The sequence below is a fragment of the Pleurodeles waltl genome, chromosome 4_2 (genome assembly GCF_031143425.1).
Source record: "Pleurodeles waltl isolate 20211129_DDA chromosome 4_2, aPleWal1.hap1.20221129, whole genome shotgun sequence".
Classification (NCBI taxonomy): domain Eukaryota; kingdom Metazoa; phylum Chordata; class Amphibia; order Caudata; family Salamandridae; genus Pleurodeles; species Pleurodeles waltl.
The window spans coordinates 623,080,190-623,101,037 of NC_090443.1; the positions used below are offsets into that span (position 1 = coordinate 623,080,190).

At 41.4% G+C, this 20,848-nt stretch overlaps 1 protein-coding gene across 1 annotated transcript in view; it reads right to left on the minus strand.

Moving 5' to 3' along the window:
* Positions 1-19,515, minus strand: part of PRKACB (protein kinase cAMP-activated catalytic subunit beta) — a 211,753-nt gene extending 192,238 nt beyond the window's left edge. Inside the window, exon 1 of the mRNA XM_069232203.1 lies at positions 19,062-19,515. Within this exon, the coding sequence (XP_069088304.1) occupies positions 19,062-19,107 (46 nt within the window). The 5' untranslated portion in view covers positions 19,108-19,515. The remainder of the gene's footprint in view (positions 1-19,061) is intronic.
* Between the last annotated feature and the right edge of the window lie 1,333 nt (positions 19,516-20,848).

Genomic DNA, 20,848 nt, shown 5'->3' on the forward strand with positions numbered 1-20,848 from the left:
GAAAAGGAAAAACAAAATGCAATTACTGAGTTCAACCTAATCTACCCGTAAGAACCGCTGAACAAATACGCAATATAACAGTGTAAAATAAACCATATAATCACCTATGACAGGCAAAGGCACAAAACAGTCACATGAGAATAGCTCAAAGTGTATTCCACAGCAGATCATAAAGTCAACCCAATGTATCACAAGTGCTCCACTTATATTAGGGTGAAACACTATTTGTAGCCACCACCATGCTCCTTCACAGATGCAAGGAATGTATGGGTGGCCTAACAGCATAGATACCTTGAAATCCTCACTAACAAGCCAGGGAATACAACAAGGCTTCAATCCCCAAGACAAAAAGCTTCTTCTTGACATCCAGTGCTTGCTGATGCCTCAACGTGGGCAAACTCAGATCTGGAAAACATGTATTCTGAAGTCAGGCAGCATCATGTCTTTCTTTGACACATCTTTAGTAATCAACTCCCTTTGTCTACTATCTCCCAGCTCCATCAAAACTGTTCTACCGTCTGCATCCTTCCTCCCAGGTTTCCAGGTGGTCATGAAATGTTTTCTGACAACCAAAACCGACTGCTCTGAGTTCTCAGTAAGAACCATAGCCTGTATAAACTGCTGAGCACCTCTTCAGATCACTTCCTTTAAAGAGGACTGTGATACCCAAGATCCGAATTTTGATGAAAGGGTCTCACTTGCCAAACATTCTACTTTAAATTCCAGATGTAACAATGACGTGAATACACATGAACTCTGTGCAGGTTCTTGTAAATTTCAAACACTGCTGAAGGCACCCAAATCCTTAACCGTAACCGGCCACGAATGTTGTTAAATGCTTGCTCCAAAGATTGAATGAACTATGTGATCCACCTCGAAGACATACAAGCTCCCTCTGGTTTGGACAGTAAAGGCTTGGCAGGGGTCTCCTCACAGACTGCTACTGTCTGCCTGACACCTTCACCCTGCTTCATTTGCAAATACCTGCACCACTAAAATCTACCACCACACCATGCCCAATCTGAGCAGCACCTTCTAGTATCTGGTTTTGCTGGCAGGATCTCGGATCTGGCTCATAGGGCACTAAGTGCCCTTGACACCACAAGGAAGGACAGCAACTGTTCCTGTGCCCAGTGCCTCAGAATTCTGTATCCCTCTGGGACAGTCTCCCCAAGACTGCCGGGATTCCGCTCTACAAATAACACATGTCCTGCACTTGGCTCTCCCTCCGTTTACAGCCCTTCTTCAGGCCTCAATTGAAAAGTACAGTCCAAAGGCCAGACCTTCAGCAAATCTCCTGGCTTGTATTTTAAACCTGCTAAACAGGTATAGGTATCAGGAAATTAATTCTGTGAGGTTTTATTCAGCCCCACACTTCTTCCAAATCAATGGATCCAGGCGGTAATACTACATTTTTGTTGTGGGTGATCTACTTTAATTTGGTTGTTAATTCAGTTTATCTGCCCTGCTTCTTTCCCTTCCACCTTACCTTTAATACCATCCTCATTCATTCACTAACCCCTACAGTCGTTTCTAGCATTGCATCTGTCTACTTCCCATCAATTCATTACCTTCTTCCCAATTTCATCCATGTCCTTAGCCACTTTGTAAATTGCCTCTGAAGTCCCTCTTCCAATAAATTACTTTCCTTATTTTTACGATTCCTATCTCCCTTCCAACCATTTCACACTCTATTCACCATCCTTCCATCCAGTCTCTAACACATTCTGTTCTAGTCCACTTGGGTGTCAGCCTAAGGAATATGCCAGCTAAGCCTTAAATTAATAACAGCATAAATAAAAGTATCACCAGAACTAAAGTTGTACGTTCATGTTTTTAAGGCCAGAAAGAGAACACCTGCATTCCCAATTTGTTCTTGTTTTACAAATCATTTAAAGAAGATTGCCTGTTTCTTATGACATGCACAAAATTGTGCAATGCCATACTTCAGGTAAGATGTGTATTACATAATCCCCAACCCTCACACTCACTACCTGTTGCACGTATTAAGGCCTGATGGGTGTGTTTATTTGCTATGGATGTAGTGTTAACAACGAGAGAGGGTAGGTAAAGAAAAGGAGGGAACTGATTACTGAGATAAAAAAAAGGGAACAGGACAGTGAAAGAAAAGAAGGAAAATGAGGGAGATAAGAACAAGGTGAAGTGTTCAGATAGAGAGGAAAGTTTGATGAAACAGTAATGGATTTAAAACTGAAGGGAGTCAGAAGAAATGCTGAGCTGCAGTACAGAGCAGGTAGGAGATAAGGATGATGAAAGACGGATGGAGCAGAAAGTGGCACTTAGAGAGTGGGAGACTGATTTATGGCATGGTGGACAGAAAAGGAACAAAAGCATTGGCAGTGACAATATGTCTGGTTTTAAAGGAATGTTGTATGTCAATGTGAAGCATCACATGTGAATAGTATGGGAATAGATATGTATTTATGTGGAAGCAAAGAACTGTAGAATCATATTGGTTTAGGCTGTACGGTCAGGTGACAGTTGCACTACCAAACCAGACAAAGATCCACATTGGTTAATGAATGCCTCCCTATCATCTGTACTTCTGCCAGAGAAAAACAAACATTTTCTAGCTATCCAAGACACTTTAATAGCATTCTAATGTCATGTGTATGCTCCAGAAATGTACACTTAGGTAGCTGGATAAATAAATAAAACGATCACAGCTCTGTGGAAGGCAAGAACTCTTGCACAAGAACACAACTTCTGCCCAATCAAAACATATACTCCTGGCTTCCATCATGTGGGTGGAGCCAAAGCCACTCTCTAGTAATGTTCACATATTTGTCTGGTGACTGCGTCACTGTCAAGCCAGACTATAAAAAACTAGAGCCATGGTGAAGAATTAAGGGTGTGAAATGAGGTCTATGAAGAACAGAGGACTTGGAAATAGGGCAAAGAATACTTGAAGAAAGCAATGCAAAGACAGGATAAAAAGAAAAAGACGAAAGAAAATTTTGAAAGATGGAAACTAAAAGGCAAAAATTAAAGAAATAAAACAGACAGCAAGCATGAAGATGAAAGTACACAACCAAAATAAGTGTGGAAAAAAAACGAAAAGGGGGGGGGGGGGGAGAAGCAGAGAAAAGGAAACAAAAAAGGTACAAGAGGGGTATGAGGAAAAAAGAGAATAGGAAGATGAAGTAGTAAAACAATAAGAGAAAAATTGTATTAAAAAAGAGGACAGGGAAAACAGAGGAACAAAATGAAACTAAAAAAAAAGCACAATGTGGAGAACAAGCTATACACACACAGAAAGATAATAACATAACAGACAATTAAAAAAACAAAATGTAAAAGAGGATCATTGAGGACTGCATTAAGGAACACAAGTGTGTCATATGGAATAAGAGTAAACCAACGCAGTGTGAAATAATAAAGTAGAAGAAGGGACTTGTCTGCAGGACGTCAGAAGTCATCTTCCTACCACATTTCCCATGAGTACCTCCTCATCTGTCCATGTGTCAATGTACTACTGCTCTTGCTGAACAGCTAACACTGTTGCTCTGAGCAAGTCATCTCTAAAACCTAGTCATTTTTTTCTGATTTCTCCATTTAACCTCCTTTTATCCCATTTGCAACTCTTCCTTTTCCAGATGGTCAATCCTTTCCTTATTCCTCTCCTGTTCTCCCACTCCTATTCTCATCTCAACTTGGAGATATACACACAGCTGTAGTATTCCACTTTACTCCTCAGGTACTCGAGTACACTTCTCCAACCCTCCACACTGTGGTCATTTCAATAGTTCTGCTACATCTGATTTTTTAGTTTTAGTGAAATTTAGTGTTTTAGTTAATGCTCACTGCAACTCCTCGGAGATGACAGAGCACAGCTGAATTCCTATACCCCTGGGCATGTGGACAACTATCGCCTGTTCAGTGAGTGTTGCAATGGAAGGGATTGGAAAGAACCACAAGGCCAGACACACCAATTCTTTCTCCAGGAGTCTTGCTCGCCACGAATGCTGACACATTACCATTGTGGGTGTAAGGTCTATTCATGCAGATGAGTGAAGGAAAACATTTCAAAGGCAGGTGAGATTATATGCATGTCCTCTCTTCCCCTCCTCTTTCCACCTTGCTTCCTCCTTTCCTTATATGATTTCTGTCCATTTCCTCTTGTTCGTTCCTTTCCTTACCAATCCCCTCTCATATATTTAGCATCTTGATCTGCAGCAGCCCCAGTGTCCTCAATGCAGATCCATGCTCGAGTCTTATGCTTTCACAAGGTGGGATGGCACGGAGCCCAGTACGCCAGCCACACTATACCTGCCTAGTTCCAGACATCTAACATTCAGCCTCTTCATGCTACCCATCACTTACACAGACAGCATCACAACAATGTAAGTGCAAATGGACTGCCGACCAGCCTCTGAAGCAGGGGCCTGCTGCCCGAGCGTGCTGCTCCCATTGGCACATACTACTTCTGGTGGCCTTTTTGCAGCTCACCCTCATGAGATACTCAAGGCATCACAGCACGCAAGACACTCAGGCAGTCACATGGGGCTGCTTGATTGCTTAGGACACCAAAGGGGCCTCTTTTCTAAGGAACTAGACACCACCCCTGTGCTCCTCCTTCGCAAAGCTCATTCCCTAGTTATTGGAAACTATATATTAATTTGTAACTTTGCTACATTTGTTACTAGAACAAAAGCATAACAAAAACGGCATGACTCTTTGCTAAACATGGTTTCTACCACAATTACTACAACAATGGTACCAAATTATATTTTCAGTTGCAATATTTTCTCATTCAGCGTCACTGAATAACTAGCCAGAAAAATCACCCTGTGTCAAGTGTTCAAGGAAAGAGAAATGCCCGAGTGTACACCTTATCAACGATCACTCTTGGAATGTAAAGTGTGATTCAGTACCACCATCTTCCAAAGAAAAGCTCCTTACCACTATCAAAACAGCTATTTATGATTGTTTTAAATAGTGTCTCATGGACCAATAATTTGGAAAATCCCTTCTGAAAATACATCTTGAGGACATCATTGATCGAGTTTACCTAAGTTAACACTAAAGGGTGACATACTAAAACATTCATATTCAAATCATCAAGGAAATACAAAATCGAGGTAGCACTGTATCCTGAAGGAATCTGTTATACGAAAGAAGCAAAATGTTTGCATTCATAAGATGATTTTTTTTTAAAGTATACCTCACTGAGGGGACAAATAAAAACCGATAACAGGATTTTGGAAATCTGATAGATAAAACACCACTTTCCACACTGCTTTGCCACCAGCCTAATAACGATGAAGTAAAATATCAAATTTGTTTTATCAAAATTACTCCCAGCAGGTACTGGTTGAACATCAAGCATCTTGCTGACACCGAACGAAATATATTTAATAGAATAATAGAAATAATAACTATGGACACGACTCTCGAAAAACCATTGGCTGAAAGCTGGAAATGTAAACATAAACTTATATTTTCAACTTTAATGGAGTTTTAAAAAAAAAATACTTTTGGGACGCTGCATTTGTTGCAGATTTGTAACTTGGTGCATTACATTCCGGCAAGTGAATGTCACTCTAAAGCCCGTTTTCTGGCTTGTTTAGTTTTTCTATCCAAGGGGAAAATATTATACCCTTGCCAATGACCTTCCTCCTATTTCAGGGGTAACCCATCACATTTCCACTTAGAAACCGGATAAGCTTATAAAGGAAATTCTCCAATCATTTTGTGGGTGGGAAGCTGCTTGCAAAAGTCATATAAGCAACAACAAAGCTGCAAGTTTTGGAGTGTTTGCTAATTTTTGCAGGTGAACCCAATACGGATTACCAACATTTTCAGTGGAAATCTATACCATTCCCGATTCCATCATTAAAAAATGTGCATTCATAAATGGAAGCTTTTCACCATAAACAATATACTTAGATAGGTAAATAACTGTGTACAGGTACTTCAACTTGCCACAATTTGAGAACCACATTTTTCAAGATAAAACATTCTTGCAAAGTGTTTCCTGTGATAAAAAAAAAAAACCGAGGGATGGACAATCCTCACATTACCAAAACAGGCTCACACGCATAAGGAATTTCTTCAGTATACAGGAAAAAATAATCTAGTGGTGACCAACACAAAATGTGTGTTTTTGTGCTATCCTGCTATATGATATAGAAAACAGTTTCTCCATTCTGGACTTAATTCCTCGAAAACCAAACCTTATCCTAACGAGCTTACTTATCTTTCAGGGCCAAGTTCACATGAGTCATCTTTCAACCGAAAAGACACGGGCACTTGCTGAGCATATTGTGAAGAGATGAGGATTTGTGTGAAAAACATTTTACAGAAATTACATAGAAAAGCGCTCCAAAGCAACACATCTGCATTACTAAAAGTACAGTTGTGGTTCTGGGAGGAATTAGCTCGATTCTTCGCACTTGACCATGGGCCATGCTTTAGTTCAAGGTGTTTCAACTGAGCTATCTTAGCTTAACCACAACTGCAACACACTCAAAGAGGACCAAGCAACAATAGAGTTGGGTTCATTAGATTGTTATATAGAAAAACGCTTAAAACAACTATGTAGACTTTAAGATGGATGTGATCGCAAGGGCAAAGTGCTTTCCACAAAGTAAGGTAGGTATGGATTAGAACAGCTTAGAAGCAAAAAAGCTAAGGCCAACAAACAGTGCTCTTCTTTTAGTCATGAAAGTACACAGATTGACAGTATTGTATGTGGTATGGTGGATGGGTGAATGCAAGAATCAGTTAATGGATGGGTGCATGTTTGAATGAGTGAGTGCGTGGATGGGTGGACGAATAGGTGAATGACCGGTTGCACTATTGCCTCACTTTGCCTGCAATCATCCACACACTTGCAGGTAACCAAGCTCGCCAGTTGGTTTTGCAAAGTCTTGTATGGTACCAACCCACTGAATTAATTTAGTCTGCATTATCTATTTAGCTTGCACAAGGACAGCAAACCTATTTTGCAATTGAAAAGTATTTCAGCCCAAACATTTAAATTTTTTAAAAAATGGAAACAACTTTTTGATTGTTTTTTGTTATCAGTTTAGAGTCAAAATGTACTGCTATACATTTTATTTTTACTGATTTCACCACTGACCCTACTGTCTACAGTCAATTTCGAACAAATATTGACTTCATAATAGTGGTTTGGACTCTCCTGATTATGTCGATTTAAATGGTGCTGGAGAGCCAACATAAACAGAACCACCAATTCAAAATGTAATTTCAAACGCTACTTACGATAAATAATGAATGTAGAACCATGAAACTAATCAAATTTAGAAAAAAATATACGAAATGTTAATCGTATTTTCTAGTTTTCATTACTATAGATAAATGGACAATATACACAAAAAATAAATATATGCTCTTATCTTATTACTACAATAAGAATTGACAGACAAATCTGATTAACAAAACAATGTCTTCCTGGGACCCGCACATCAGGACTACTTGAAAAACAACAGGGGCACCACACAGAGTGGGAAGCCCTTCAGGCAGTCATGCAAGGGTCTGCATAGGGACCATCTGTGGGGTCACACAACAACTCACTGTGGATACTGAGAGCCGAGAAAGGTGACTGGCGGCCCTTCATAAAGATGAGAAGGGTTCGGCATCTGCATGTAGAGAGGTTATGTGTATCCAACACTCTTTACAGGAGCTGTGAGAAACCTTAGATAGGCACACTCTCACATCCGAACGACGTTTGACGGAGGGCAATAAAGCAGGAGTACTTTTGGCCCGGGTACCGAGGCCACACCCATATTGAGGATGCGGACCTCTGTTGGACCAGTGGTAATGAACCGGGACAACATCCCGGCAGCCCTAGTAGCACACTTTCAGGACGTTTATCGTGCGGGTGGTGAGAGTCGGACGGATTAGACAGAGGCATCCCTCACATGGGTATCCCTGCCTCGCTTCTCACCCTAAAGCGTACGTGACTTGGAAGAGGCCCTCACACTGGAGAAGCTCAGATCTCCCTCAGGAGCTGAATAGAGCCAATGCCACTGGGGGAGAATCCTACCAGATCTACTCCGAGACACTCACAGAGAAATTACTGGAGGTATTTTCAGAGGTGCAGAGAATCAGAACCCTGATCCCTACCAGGTGCAAGGCATCATATGCCATATGTTGAGCCAGGGGGTGACCCTAAGGACCCCTCCTCAGACACACCAGTCATCATGATCAATTCAGATGTTAAGGTTCTTTGTAAATTGCTAGTGAAATGCTTGAAGGGAGTGACACGTGACCTGGTTGAGGAGGATAAGTGTGGATTTAGGCCTGCACGCAGTATGGCTCTCAATGTTTTGCAACCGACCCACATACTTAATGAAACCGGAGGGGTAGATGAGGACATGTCGCATGTGTCGATTGACCTAGAAAATGTATTTGATATGGTCAAGTGAAGTTATCTCATGACAGTACTACAATGGATTGGCTTCAGCCCAATTTTCAGGGAATGGGTACAAATCCTTTTTACAAACCCTGTAGCCCATGTCAGACTGGGAGGATTGTTCTTGGAGACCTGCTCCCTCTCATCCCTCCTCTCTGTCTTGGTGCTCAAACCTTTGGCGATTTTACTGTGCAGGGAACTGCAGCCCTCAGATAAATGGGTGGGAGAGCTGACTCGCACAATCTCACTATATGCAGACAATACATTGGTATATGTCCACTGACCTACATTTGCGGTACCTTTACTGATTAGGCACATGGAGGAGTTCGGTGGAGTATCTGGCCTGCAAGTTTACATCAGGAAAACTCTGTTTTTCCCCCGTGGGGAGACTGGCCTTGCATCTAGAACAGCTGCCTGACCTAGGACTCTGATAGTAAAGGGACAGTTTCCGGTATCTCGGAATTATGGTCACAAGCACGATGGCTGAGCATCAGCGTCTAAATTAGTGTTGCGAGGTCTGGCCGAATCGACTGAGTTCTGGAATATGTTGCCCCTATCAGTCATGGGGAGAGTGGCTATCGCAAAATGATCTTCCTACTGAGATGCTTGTATCTGGTCCACAACGCACTGTTCCCTCTTGGAGCTATTTTTTTCAAAATTAGAACAGCTTATTAATCTTGCTAGTGTAGGAAGAAAGCACAGAAGGGTGGATCTGTCGGCTCTGAAGAGGGGAATCGAAAAGGGGGCTTGGCTGTACCACACATACAACGTTGTTATTTTACAGCACAATTACAGCACGTTCCTCGGTGGCTGGTAGAGACCGACAACTGGAAAAAAAGCTCCTACGGGGCATGACTGAGGATGACATTTTAGCACAGCTGTAATAAGAGGCGGCCGATTGGATGTTCCAGTCTCCTATTTAGTGAGCCACACAGCACAGATATGGTAGACAGTGGTGAAGAAGGTAGCGTGTAGGACCCTCCTTGACAGGGAGTTACACTTTTGCCATCTTGAACCCTTTTGTTCTATTGATCTTGACATATCCCTGGAAAGACTGAGGGGTGGTGGGTGCCCCTTAGCGGGTGATCTGTACCCGAGAGAGGTCTTTCTGACTTTCTAGGAAGTTCAGGACACATTCAATATGCCATACCAGAAAACACCCTATGGGCGACATGGGAGGAGGACCTGGCGGAACGTATTGCAGACTCGGATTGGGGAAGTACATGCAGCCTGGTGAGAGCGGTTTCCTGCAATAGCAGGTTTAAATTATTGCACTTCAATTGTTTACATTGCACTTATGTGACACCATCCTGGTTAAGTAGCATAGATACCAGCAAGGCGTACGCGCTGTGGAGAGGAGAGCGCCACATTTTTGCATCTGGCTTGGCAATGCACCATGGTACATACCTTCTGGAGAGAGGTGACACATAGAATTGAGGGGCCATGGGCACTGCCATCCCTCAAAGCACCCAATGCCTGCCTGATGGGAATGGGGGCGAAGCCTAGGGGATACAAGATATCACATGAGCTCCTACAGTTGGCATTGCTCTTAGCCAAACAGAGAGTGGCCATTGGCTGGATCGGGTCCCAAGTGAGGCCTTGTGGATTAGGGATGTCCTAATCTTTCCCCATCTTTCCTGCACTGACAAAAAAGCTGCTGAGGATTCGGCAGCCTAGAGGTTGATGTTAGACAATTTTAATGAACATAGTGACCCAGAAACTGAATCAGACAATGAAGACCTGGAGACGTCAGGGCATGCAGAGCTTTGTTGCATAGGAGAGAAGTGGCACCTAAGCAACACTCTGGGAATGGTCATTTATGTCAGCTCACGGACTTGATATATGTAATGTTATTTACTCTGTGATAGCTCTCACTGTCAGACAAATTCGATGTGTTTTATGTCACCTGCACTTGCTAACATGCACTGTCTGTTGTGTTGCTTTGTCGGCAATAAATGCAAAAAAACAAAGGTTTTTAAAAAAAAGTCACTTTAAACCAACAGCCACAAAAAAATCTGAAAACATCTTCTCTTTATGCCAACACATTTTCCGCTACTTAATAGCACATTACTCCAAGTTACACGCAGACATGGCATTAAGCTCACTTCTCCATGGCTGTAACTATGACTGCAAAAAGATAGACACAAAAAGAGTGTTCAGGCGTAGATGATGCAGACAACTAAGGGTTATACATGCATAAATTTAAATATGCAAAAACATTTACAGGCATTTACCTTTTACTATCAATATTTACTCAACCAAAACAGCCAGCCAAAATATTATTAGTAATCTTCTAGGGCATTATACCATGTGGGTATTTAAAACAGACAGGTGTTGTTACTAGGAGCTACATCACCGAAATGCAGCCATTGTAAGTATTCAGTTCACCTAGATTACAGGACACAATAAATGAGCCAGTGCCACAAGACCAAAAATTCAATAATGAAAATATAGCACCCTGTTAATAAGGGAAGGTACTTAAGGGTGACACATTGATTACCGCCATTTTGTGCATATAATCAGGAAAATGTCAGCTTATCCTTTGAGTGCAGTCGACAGTCATTTCACTTCTTAACCCTAGACCTCTACGTAGAGGGAGGGAAAAAAAACAGCCTAAACCATTCAGGAAATCGAAATATACAAACTATATTTTGTTGTTTATAAACAAAAAAGTAATGTTCCTTTAAGAAAACTATTAAGTCTAAACCATAATTACAATGATGATGACATTTATCAAGCGAAACAAGATCGAGCATTAATTGATTTAGGGAAAAGGCTATCATAATAAAGTAATTAAATTGGTGGCAAAATTATGGCAATTATCAAGATAAACTCTTGAGGAAAACCGAGAAGAAAAATCAAATAAAACGGAGGTTACTATTAGATTCATTAAAGCAATTCCCTGATGAAAATCACGTATTCTATAAAATGTGTAAGTAGCATTAGAACAGCGGAATGTTTAGCGTGCCACTGAAGATTAGGGAGCAGCAGAAACCTATAAACACTGGTATAGTTAAGCTGCTCTCAAAATTACACTGTCCTAGCCTATAGCCTCTCCCTCTCGTTTTCCCCTGACTCTCCAGGATACGAGATTTGGGCAGGGGAAGGACACAGAGGCAGAGGCTGTGGAGCACAGCACACAGGAGCATTCCAATTTCCTAATCCCACATCGCCACTGGAGCATCATAAAGGAGACAGGGAGGAAATTATGATCAACGCCTGGGTCTCCATGACACAACTGAACGATTAAAAGCAGTTCGGCAGAGCCCAAGGAGAACCAGGGCCTCTCTTCAGCCTCCTTTCACAGCAACTGCTGTGTATGCTCAACAGTTAATAGCCATGCCCTCTATGCACATGGTTGTAATTGTTGAACATTCACAGCAAGAGCTGTGAAACAAGGGCTTCAGAGCCTCAGGTGGTTTCAACCCGGTCTGTCTCCCAAGGGGCCTTTGTTTTTAGTTGGGACATTTCACTCTAATGGGGTGGAATTTTCTAATAGCCGTATAGAGCACAGTAGAGGGGTATACTGGTCATTAAAGTCCAGCTCCCTTGTTACATGCCCTCACTTTTGGCTCAGCCCTATAATGCTGGAGAGGGCCTTCAATGGCCAGTATAGCCCACTAAGGCAGGCTATAAGGGTTTCTTGAAACACCTTGACTGCAAGAAGATGTATCCAAATGTATCAACAAAAATCAACAGATACCTTTATCAAATTTGATACACTATTTGAGTTGAAGCAATATGAGTACACACATGAACAAGCATTTGCAATGCAAAGTGTCTGGCATTTGCTCAAGTAAGAACTATTAGCATTGTAAATTTCTAACTGGACATTTCTTGCCACATAAACTGAAAAAAAAAAAGTAAAAAATAGTTGACATAAGCGAGTTGATTCAAAGCCCCATGGCTGCCATGAGCGTGAGCACGAAGGAGAGACTGAAAAAGTAAAAGAAGTTCGCTTGCAGTCAAACGTATCGGCAAACGTACAATTATCCATGTAACAGGGTCGATGGCAAAGACGATAACAAAACTGTCCTAAAGGAGGGACATACATAAAGCATTTACCAATGATAACAAAGGATTTTTAAAAGGCAAGCCCATGAACGATTGATAGTGATGAGTGTGCGGTGGGCGTGGTGAAAAGCCCACAGATATAATACAACAGGCCAGAGCACTTGCACACTTGACCTAAAAAGGAATAAAAACTACACAGTTAAGTGAATTATAGAAGGAGTGTTCTTCCTGGGGTTCTTCTATTTGCAGTAAACATATGAATGAGTGTATAAGATCACCTTGGAATACACAAGTTTGGAACTTACCAAATTGAGAATTTTATCAACTGCAATAGCACATTTTACATCTACTTGATTTTGTGTTTGTTTTTTTAAGTACAAGTTTGTCCATCCTAAAGTATTCTCAAATATAGATGACGAGAAATTCTGAGAGCAATCAAAACATTTGACAAACACTACCATGCAGCGATCTATTCTGCAAAAGTATTCACTACTGCATAGTGTAAACAGTTGAAATTAAAGAGGGGGTACCGTGCCAAAGCCCACACAAATGAGGTTGGGAGGGAGAAAAAAGTGTGAGAAACTTGGTTCATCAAGAAACTGTAAGCAATAAAAGGCAGACTAAACACAGATAGTTTTGCCATACATAGTGAAATGCAGCAATTTAAAAAATGCACTCATGTTTCTAATTCTACTTTCATTTTTGTTTCTATGAAATGGAATGGTTTCTCCTTTATAACCTAGTAACATATCTATGTGCCATTGACTTTTTTTAAGCTAAAGTCGACCGATCAAATAATTTCTTCAATAAAAACTCCAGTAGCACTAAGACTCAAAAAACTTCATTTTTATGGTAGAAATCCTGTTTTTTTTAATATGATGGATTTATGACACTCAGTCAAAGCAAATATTTTCTTTCATAATAATAACAGAGTGTGATAAATTATTAGGATGCACAAAACACTGAGCCGTTTTTAAGGTCTTTAACAATCTCTCAAACATAACTTTTATGTATTTTTTCCTGTGAGAGAGAGTGGAAGTGACCAAACTGAATCCAGTCTATCAACCATAGATGACAGTCTAGATCAGTGGTTCCCAACCTGTGGGCCGGGGACCCCTGGGGGTCCGCAAAGCCTCATCAGGGGGTCCGCAGCTGCTTAAAAAATGTGATAATATTAGGTCGCATCTATCATTATTCAGTCAGTGGGGTCCCCCGGTTCCAATAATGATTCAGTGGGGGTCCCCGGGCTCCAGTATTGACAAAATGGGGGTCCACAGAAGTGAAAAGGTTGGGAACCACTGGTCTAGATGCTAGCAACAGTATTATGCTCAATTTACATGTCACATCCGATCTAATGTCATCAAATTGGAGAGTATAGAAGGTGTTTAACAATGGCAGCTAATACTCCATGCCAAATACACTATGCCAAAGATATCACACATTATTTTAGTTAGACGTTAAGCTTATTAAATGTTTATTTTGTGACTCATGTATTGCCGTCAGCTATTGTGAAACTTTTTCCCTTACAATGCACTTACTTATTGATCTACCACTTTGCCTAACTCTATTTCAGTGACAAATACCTACAAATTATGTTCAACATACTATTTGAGTAGAGCCACTAATGAAAAATATTCCAAAACTTGCCACTTTGGGGTAAACATCTGTGAGCCTCAATAAATATTAGTGGTAATGATTAATAACTGAGAAACAACACAACATTTTAAGGTATTTATAGATAACTACATGTTCATTCAATTTTGCATTATATAAAACTTATTAGAATATCCATTCACTATTTCTTTTAGGTTTTTAACTAAATACTATTATCCTGAAAACTCAGAAGTGTTTGATACATGCTTACAACAGAGATTTAAATGTACTGATTATGTACACAGTGCAAAGAAATGTGAAATAAGGCCTTTTTTGTAAAAAGAAAAAAAACATAAATATATATAAAAAAAATGTGCGTGTGTATATATATATATATATATATATATATATATATATATATATATATATATGAGAAAACAAACTGGTCCTGCTTCTGGCGCGCTCTTTCATGTTGGTGCAGGTGTGAGGAATGGACCATTTCCTCTCATGAATCCAAAAACAAACAGTTGCAAGCAACTTCACCACCGCACTCCAGGAGGAAATTATTCCTTTTTATTGCAGTCAGGATTAAATCACCATCCTTCACCACTGACGCGTTTCGACCTACTGGTCTTGATCACAGTAACATATATAACTAAAACAGGGACGTGGAATTCCTATCGCCTGATGCTCGGAACGTATTGTTTGAGGTCAAGGACAACAAGTTTTCATGTTTATTTTGTCCTTGGGACAAGTAGGCCCAACCCCTGCAGCACAAACCCTTTGGCTGCCAGTTTACAGAGAAGGGAACTGTTTGCAGTTGAGGTAATATGTGTGTCCATAGGTTAATGTTGTTCAAACTTGTATTTATGGATCAAAGCCTTCATTATTAGGGTGAGCGCTGTAAATAAATGTTTTAGGGTCACACTGCACTACTGACAGTGGTTCCAGTAAAAAACTAAATAAATAATAATAGTAATAATAATAAAAATAAATTGTAAACATATGTTTGAAAAGTTTAGTATTATGAGACAAAGTATAATGCTCCCATAGTTCTCTCCGATTAGATGCCAATGTTTGCAGAAGCTTGTAAGCAAAAGTGATGATTCTTTGCTTTCAAAAATAAAATGCTAAAAAAAAAATGCAAGTAGGAAAATAAGTTTTGCTACTATTCAATTTTAGGTGGTATATCTTTGAAACATCATTTAGTTAAATGTGTTGATGCGTGTTAGTATTTCCAAACAATATTCCTAATGGAAAATCAGTGTAACCATTTACAATAAGATTATTGAAAGCATGAAAATAACCAAGCACTGGCAAATCAAACCGAGCCAACATTTTTGGGAGCCTTTTGGTTTTGTCAATGTGTGTCTTGTTTTGACATGGCTTGTTACACTTTATTGTTGTGGGACTTGTCGGGTCCTCACCACTGTAACAAACACTATCAAAAAGAAAAAAGAAAAAGAAAAAAATTGGGGTCTCAAAAAGCACACATTGCCACCAATGGCATAACAAAGGCTCTGCAGCCTCCTCCCGGGGAGCCTCTCAACGCAGCACCTGCCCTGAGTGAGTTTGGAGGGTGGGACCTCCAGGCTCGTTACAACACTGATTGCCACAGTAGATCCTGGCACTGAAGAAAAAACTATGTGTGCCAATATGCTCCTTCTGTAAGAGAAGAATGCGATCACTCACAGTAAAGCCAGCCGTTAGAGAGAGAGAAATAGAAGTTTAATAAAAACAAAATATCTTTGTTAACGCCAGACCTAATTAGGGAACCAATTCTTAAAGAAAGTTACAAAAGTGCACCTATGCTATATGTTTTTGAATAAGTAGCTTTCATTAATTCACAAGAACTTACAGAGATAGACCAAGAAATCGTACTCCTAGAAAATATTTGTGAACTGTATTTTAGCATGAGCAAATATGCATGTGTAGATTTGCTCATGTGAAAATCTATTTCCTGTAAATATTAGACTTGATATGGCTGATGAACTTACGATAACAGTTTTTAATCAGAGGGGCCCTTTTTGAGTCTTGTAAATGAGAACAAACAAACATGTTATGCAGCAATATCAGTGATATAGCTCCTAATAACACCTAACTGTTGTAGTTATTCATGTGGTATTCTGCCTTAGAAATACATTAAGTATACTTCTGCTGTTAATTTAAAAGTAATTACATCTTGCTATTAGTCCAGTAGTACGATTGTAACTTAGATTAAAAAGCTTTGAAGAAGTGGTCAGTTTTATCTGTGAACATGTGTTGACTTACAGACAAATCATTGTTTCACTAATCAGTTTTGGCTTTTACATGATTTGATACGTTTAGAAGCCAAATGTGTGTCTTTGCATATATCAGCCATTAATATATAGTATTACAAGATAGAAAATATGATTAAAATGTCTATGGTTTTTATGTGATTACTCTTTAACAATGGTGCATTTTTAAGTTTTCGAGCTGCTGAATCTAATGACAGTATGTCAAAATGCAAATTGCTCTCAAAACTACTGGTTTTCCTGAGGTTGGCTGACTACCCACCGTTTATACTGACATCAGTTTCCTGTTAGTTAGGGTTGCTACAGTACAAGGACAGTAGGTTTTTTTCTCCTATGATTCCTTCTACCTTCCAAATCTCCTGATTTACTTGAATACATTTAACATCTCCAGATGTTCCTAAAAAAGACCACCAACCACTAATTCACGAGAAACTTCAAAAGGGATTATGCTATTACAAGTGCATGATGGCTCGAGGCATAGAAATGTTGAGAATCTACATACACTCAAAAGGCATATATTTAAAAACTGACACATTATGTTTCCAGCAACTTTTATTGAGTCCCCACTGAAAAGCATCTCACCTTTTTCCTGATGCAATGTGCCAAGACTGGGACACATTCAGTGGCACCTGCATACTTTAAGTATGCTCCTTAGTAGCATGACATCTGCATTTATCTTAATTTAAGAACGATGTGGATTCCTCCAGGAGTTTATGAAAGGGTCATAAAACAATGAAACACTCATATTCAGAGTCTTTGTTCTCTGACACCAGGGTAAACAGGTTTGCACAGGGGTAGCAATTACGAGTTGGGTGGTATTTACCACAACCAGTAATGACGGGGTGCATAAAATATGTCATCTCTGGTTAAATGTCAGGTGAAACCTGACAGAATTTTACAGGGAAAAAGTGTATGATATTTACCATACATTTCAGGTTTTGGTTCAGTGGGCACCATAATCTGCAAGTTACTCCACAGAAACACCTAATCAGTGCTATTTATCGCACTTGATAAATAACGTACGCGAGGGTATTGCTATTTATCTAGTACGATAAAAAGCACCTGGATTGTGACAAACTGAATCAGGGCCTATGACCAACGCGAAACAGAGTACAAGATATAAAACTACGGATGACCATCTGTATGTCCTCCAAATATAGGCCATTTAGTAACTGGTGAACAGCAGGAACTATCCATCCTATATAGGTCAAAGATCTCTGAAAGCAGTGATTGACACCTGCAGCATACTGTGAAATATTGTCATTACTGAACTATGATGATGCTGAAGGAAAAGGTCTATCTACAGAATCATGTTTCAGTTTTGAATGCAAGTCTACACATAATGAGGGTAAGAAGCTTGTCTTCTTTCTATGCCATCACCTCCAAATAGGAAGAAAAGTGCTGAAAAATCTAAGACTAAAATGTTTATTAAGGAAGAGAGCTTCATGGCGGCATAGCTATTCTGCACAACTTAGAAAAATGTGATCAATGTGTGCCCATGATGTAACTTCGATTTGTTTATGGCTAACGTTTCAATGAACAAGCAACGCCGTTTATTTATACTTCCTTGATGAGCAAGTGCCACAGCAATTTCGATATCAATTAACAAAATTGACAATTTCAGAGACAGGAAACAAGATTCGGGCATTTAACACTATGCTTTACAGCTGTTATAATTGCGGAATGAGGCAGAACTCAGCGCTTCTTTGGGATCCAATGTGTGATGTTAAGACGTTCTTGGGGTGAATTCCAGCAGGTGCTGCTGCAGGCATAAAGGCCTGAGCCCAATGCTACTCACTTGAAGCATCATCAGTGTGTGGGAGGGTTGAATGAGGTCTGGTGGAGGAGAGAATATTAATCTAAACAGTGAAATCTGGAGTCAGATTGGCACGCACATGTGTTACACTCATGACGCAGGAACTCCAAACAGGGCGTACATATCAGGAACAAGCATATGTATAACAAATGCATTATAGCTGTAATAAGAGCTTGGTGAAAGAGCTTCCATGGAAGCAAGAACTTCGCCTGAAGGTACTCACAAGCACACGTATGAAACAAACAGGACAGCCCGAAAATGATGGAAAGGCATGCCCACATGTGACGGACGCCTGAAGGTTTTTCTAAATGTCAAACTAGCATGCAGAGAATGCGCCAGATTGATGTGCATGGCACAAACAGTATCCACGTCACGCAGATCACTGTCAAGAAAGGCATGTATCATCCACGTGTTCAAAACAAATAGCACCATTTATCACCCAGGCGTGCGCTGCAAACACAAGCAAAACAGCGCGCATTCGACTCGTACGTATCACAAGTGAACAAATTGTAAAGCAAAACCAGGGCAGTCCTGACTAGAGGCAGGTGTCGGATATGGTTGCCCATTAGAGGAAGGACCCGGGCCTACAGACCAGGCGCAGGTGTCAGACCGGCATGCGCATGTGTACACCCAGTAAGTAGTGAGGTGCCCGTCTTCCATATAGGTCTGCTTAAACACATTTGCGCCCTGGGTAGTTTGACGGCTAGAAAGCTAACCACATCCCACTGGACACACACACTTTCATCTGCCCCCGCCCAGTGCACACCATGTCAGTGCCAAACAACAACATGAGCCGATCGGCTCCGAACCTAGTTTGCACAGGGACGGGGAGGCTGAGAACCGCCTGTGACAGGAAGGGGCAGGGAACTCCGAGGCCATGGAGGTGGGAGTAGGGCCGGGCGCAATGCTGGGCAGGAGCTGGCCGGGCCTGCCCGGGGCTGCAATGAATGGCCGCACTCACCACTCTCGATCTCGTTGCCCTTCTTGGCGGTGGCCGCGTTGCCCATGGCTCGGCAGACGGCGGCCTGGAGAGCTCCCTCGGTCGGCTCGGTGAGCCCGGCCTGCAGGGGTGCGGGCTGTGGCTGCTTCCTCCAGGCCCTCCTCCTTCTTCTCGGCTGGATATGCTCCCGCTCCTCGGCCACGGACAGGCTCTGCACACACCGGAAGTGACGAACGATCCCGGGGACTCCGGGGGGCGGTTGTCATGGGCGACCCTCTCGGATTAGACCCTGAGACGAGCGTCCAGTAGGGGCGGAGGCAGGGCCAGGGAGAGGCTAGCAAGCGGCGTGCGGCGCACACCTAGCGCGGCGGGCCTGGGAGCTCCGGGGACTTCACAACATCGCGCTGTGCTCCCGGCTGGCAGGGCGTCCCGCGGCATTAGCACAGCCCCGCCGAGACTTCAGCGAGGAACAGCCGCGATCTCTGGCCTTGCTCAGCACCACCGAGACCCCAACCCACGCTAGCGAGGGGTCGCATCGAGCCCCGAGTCCCTCTAACCTCGTAAACTTCCGCTGGTGCCCTCTGACCAGAGAATGACCTAGAAAAAAACTCATCTTTTCTATACTCCGTATCCTTGTAGAGATAAAAAGGCACAGCCTCCAAACAAACTTCGACATGCCTTTTCTATTATGCCAGTCGTAGCAGTGCATTTAAAGAAAAATCAGGCAATGTCATGTATTTACATTTTTTAGCATTGCATTTTAAACTGATATGAAATGTAACCAGATCCTTATTTTAACATTGAAAAGTTCAAGTAGGCTTCAGCAGTAAGGATAGTGGTTTGAGTGAGCAGTCTCTGTCGAGTCCTGAGTCCCTGCACTTTACTTTTTTGAAAGAGGGAGTACCTGCACTTTTCAGCTCTGCTTCAATACATTTATAGGAGGAGAGTACCGACACTTCCCAGGAGCTAATAGGTACTCTTGATAGCTAGCATCAGCACTGCCGCAATTTCAATTTAAAGCAGTGAGTAAGAGAGCACGTTGGTCATCATTCTGAGGGGGTCCAGAAATATCGTTGTGGTATCCCTCTCCACAATTACAATTACCAAAGTTAACAGTAAATCTAAGATGCAGCAATACTCTGGTATCCCACCTGCACTCAGTGTTCCATGACAAATGGGTGTAATTCTGTGTATTTCTGACTTACAGTTCATGATTCCTGTGACAACTTCCCATCCTTTAAATTTTTCCCATGCAGACATTTCACCTGACTTTGGCTGGTGAAGTGCCTGGTGGTGGAGCAAATTGAAAGCATGATATTCCTACACATGCTATAATTCAATTTTCAGCCGACAGCACTGGGTACAGCAAATTGGGAATTTTGCTTAACTTGTAATGGAGACCATAGAGTACTACTGAGTCTTTCTATTTTATTTTTTTTAAATGGAAATCGTACAACTATTCAGAAAGCAGTGACATTTCCCCAAATAACTCCTATGCAGCCAGGGGCATAACACAGGTCCCTAGGGCTTTCATGGGTCCATGAGGCGTAAGTGGACCACTATTCAACCCAAGGCCAATTAGTATCTGTGAGATAGGGGAGACTCAGGGCCCTCATCACATTCTTCAGGGGAGGCTATCATTTTGTGTTATGCCACGGTATCCAGCCTGATTCACAAAGCTTTAACTGAATAGGTGTGAGATGCATGTGGCCCTTGCAATCCCCATTAATAAGGCACATCTTCTCAGTACAGAAAGTTATGTAAATCGACCCATGAGCTTAATCACTGATGTTACCAGTGACATAAAG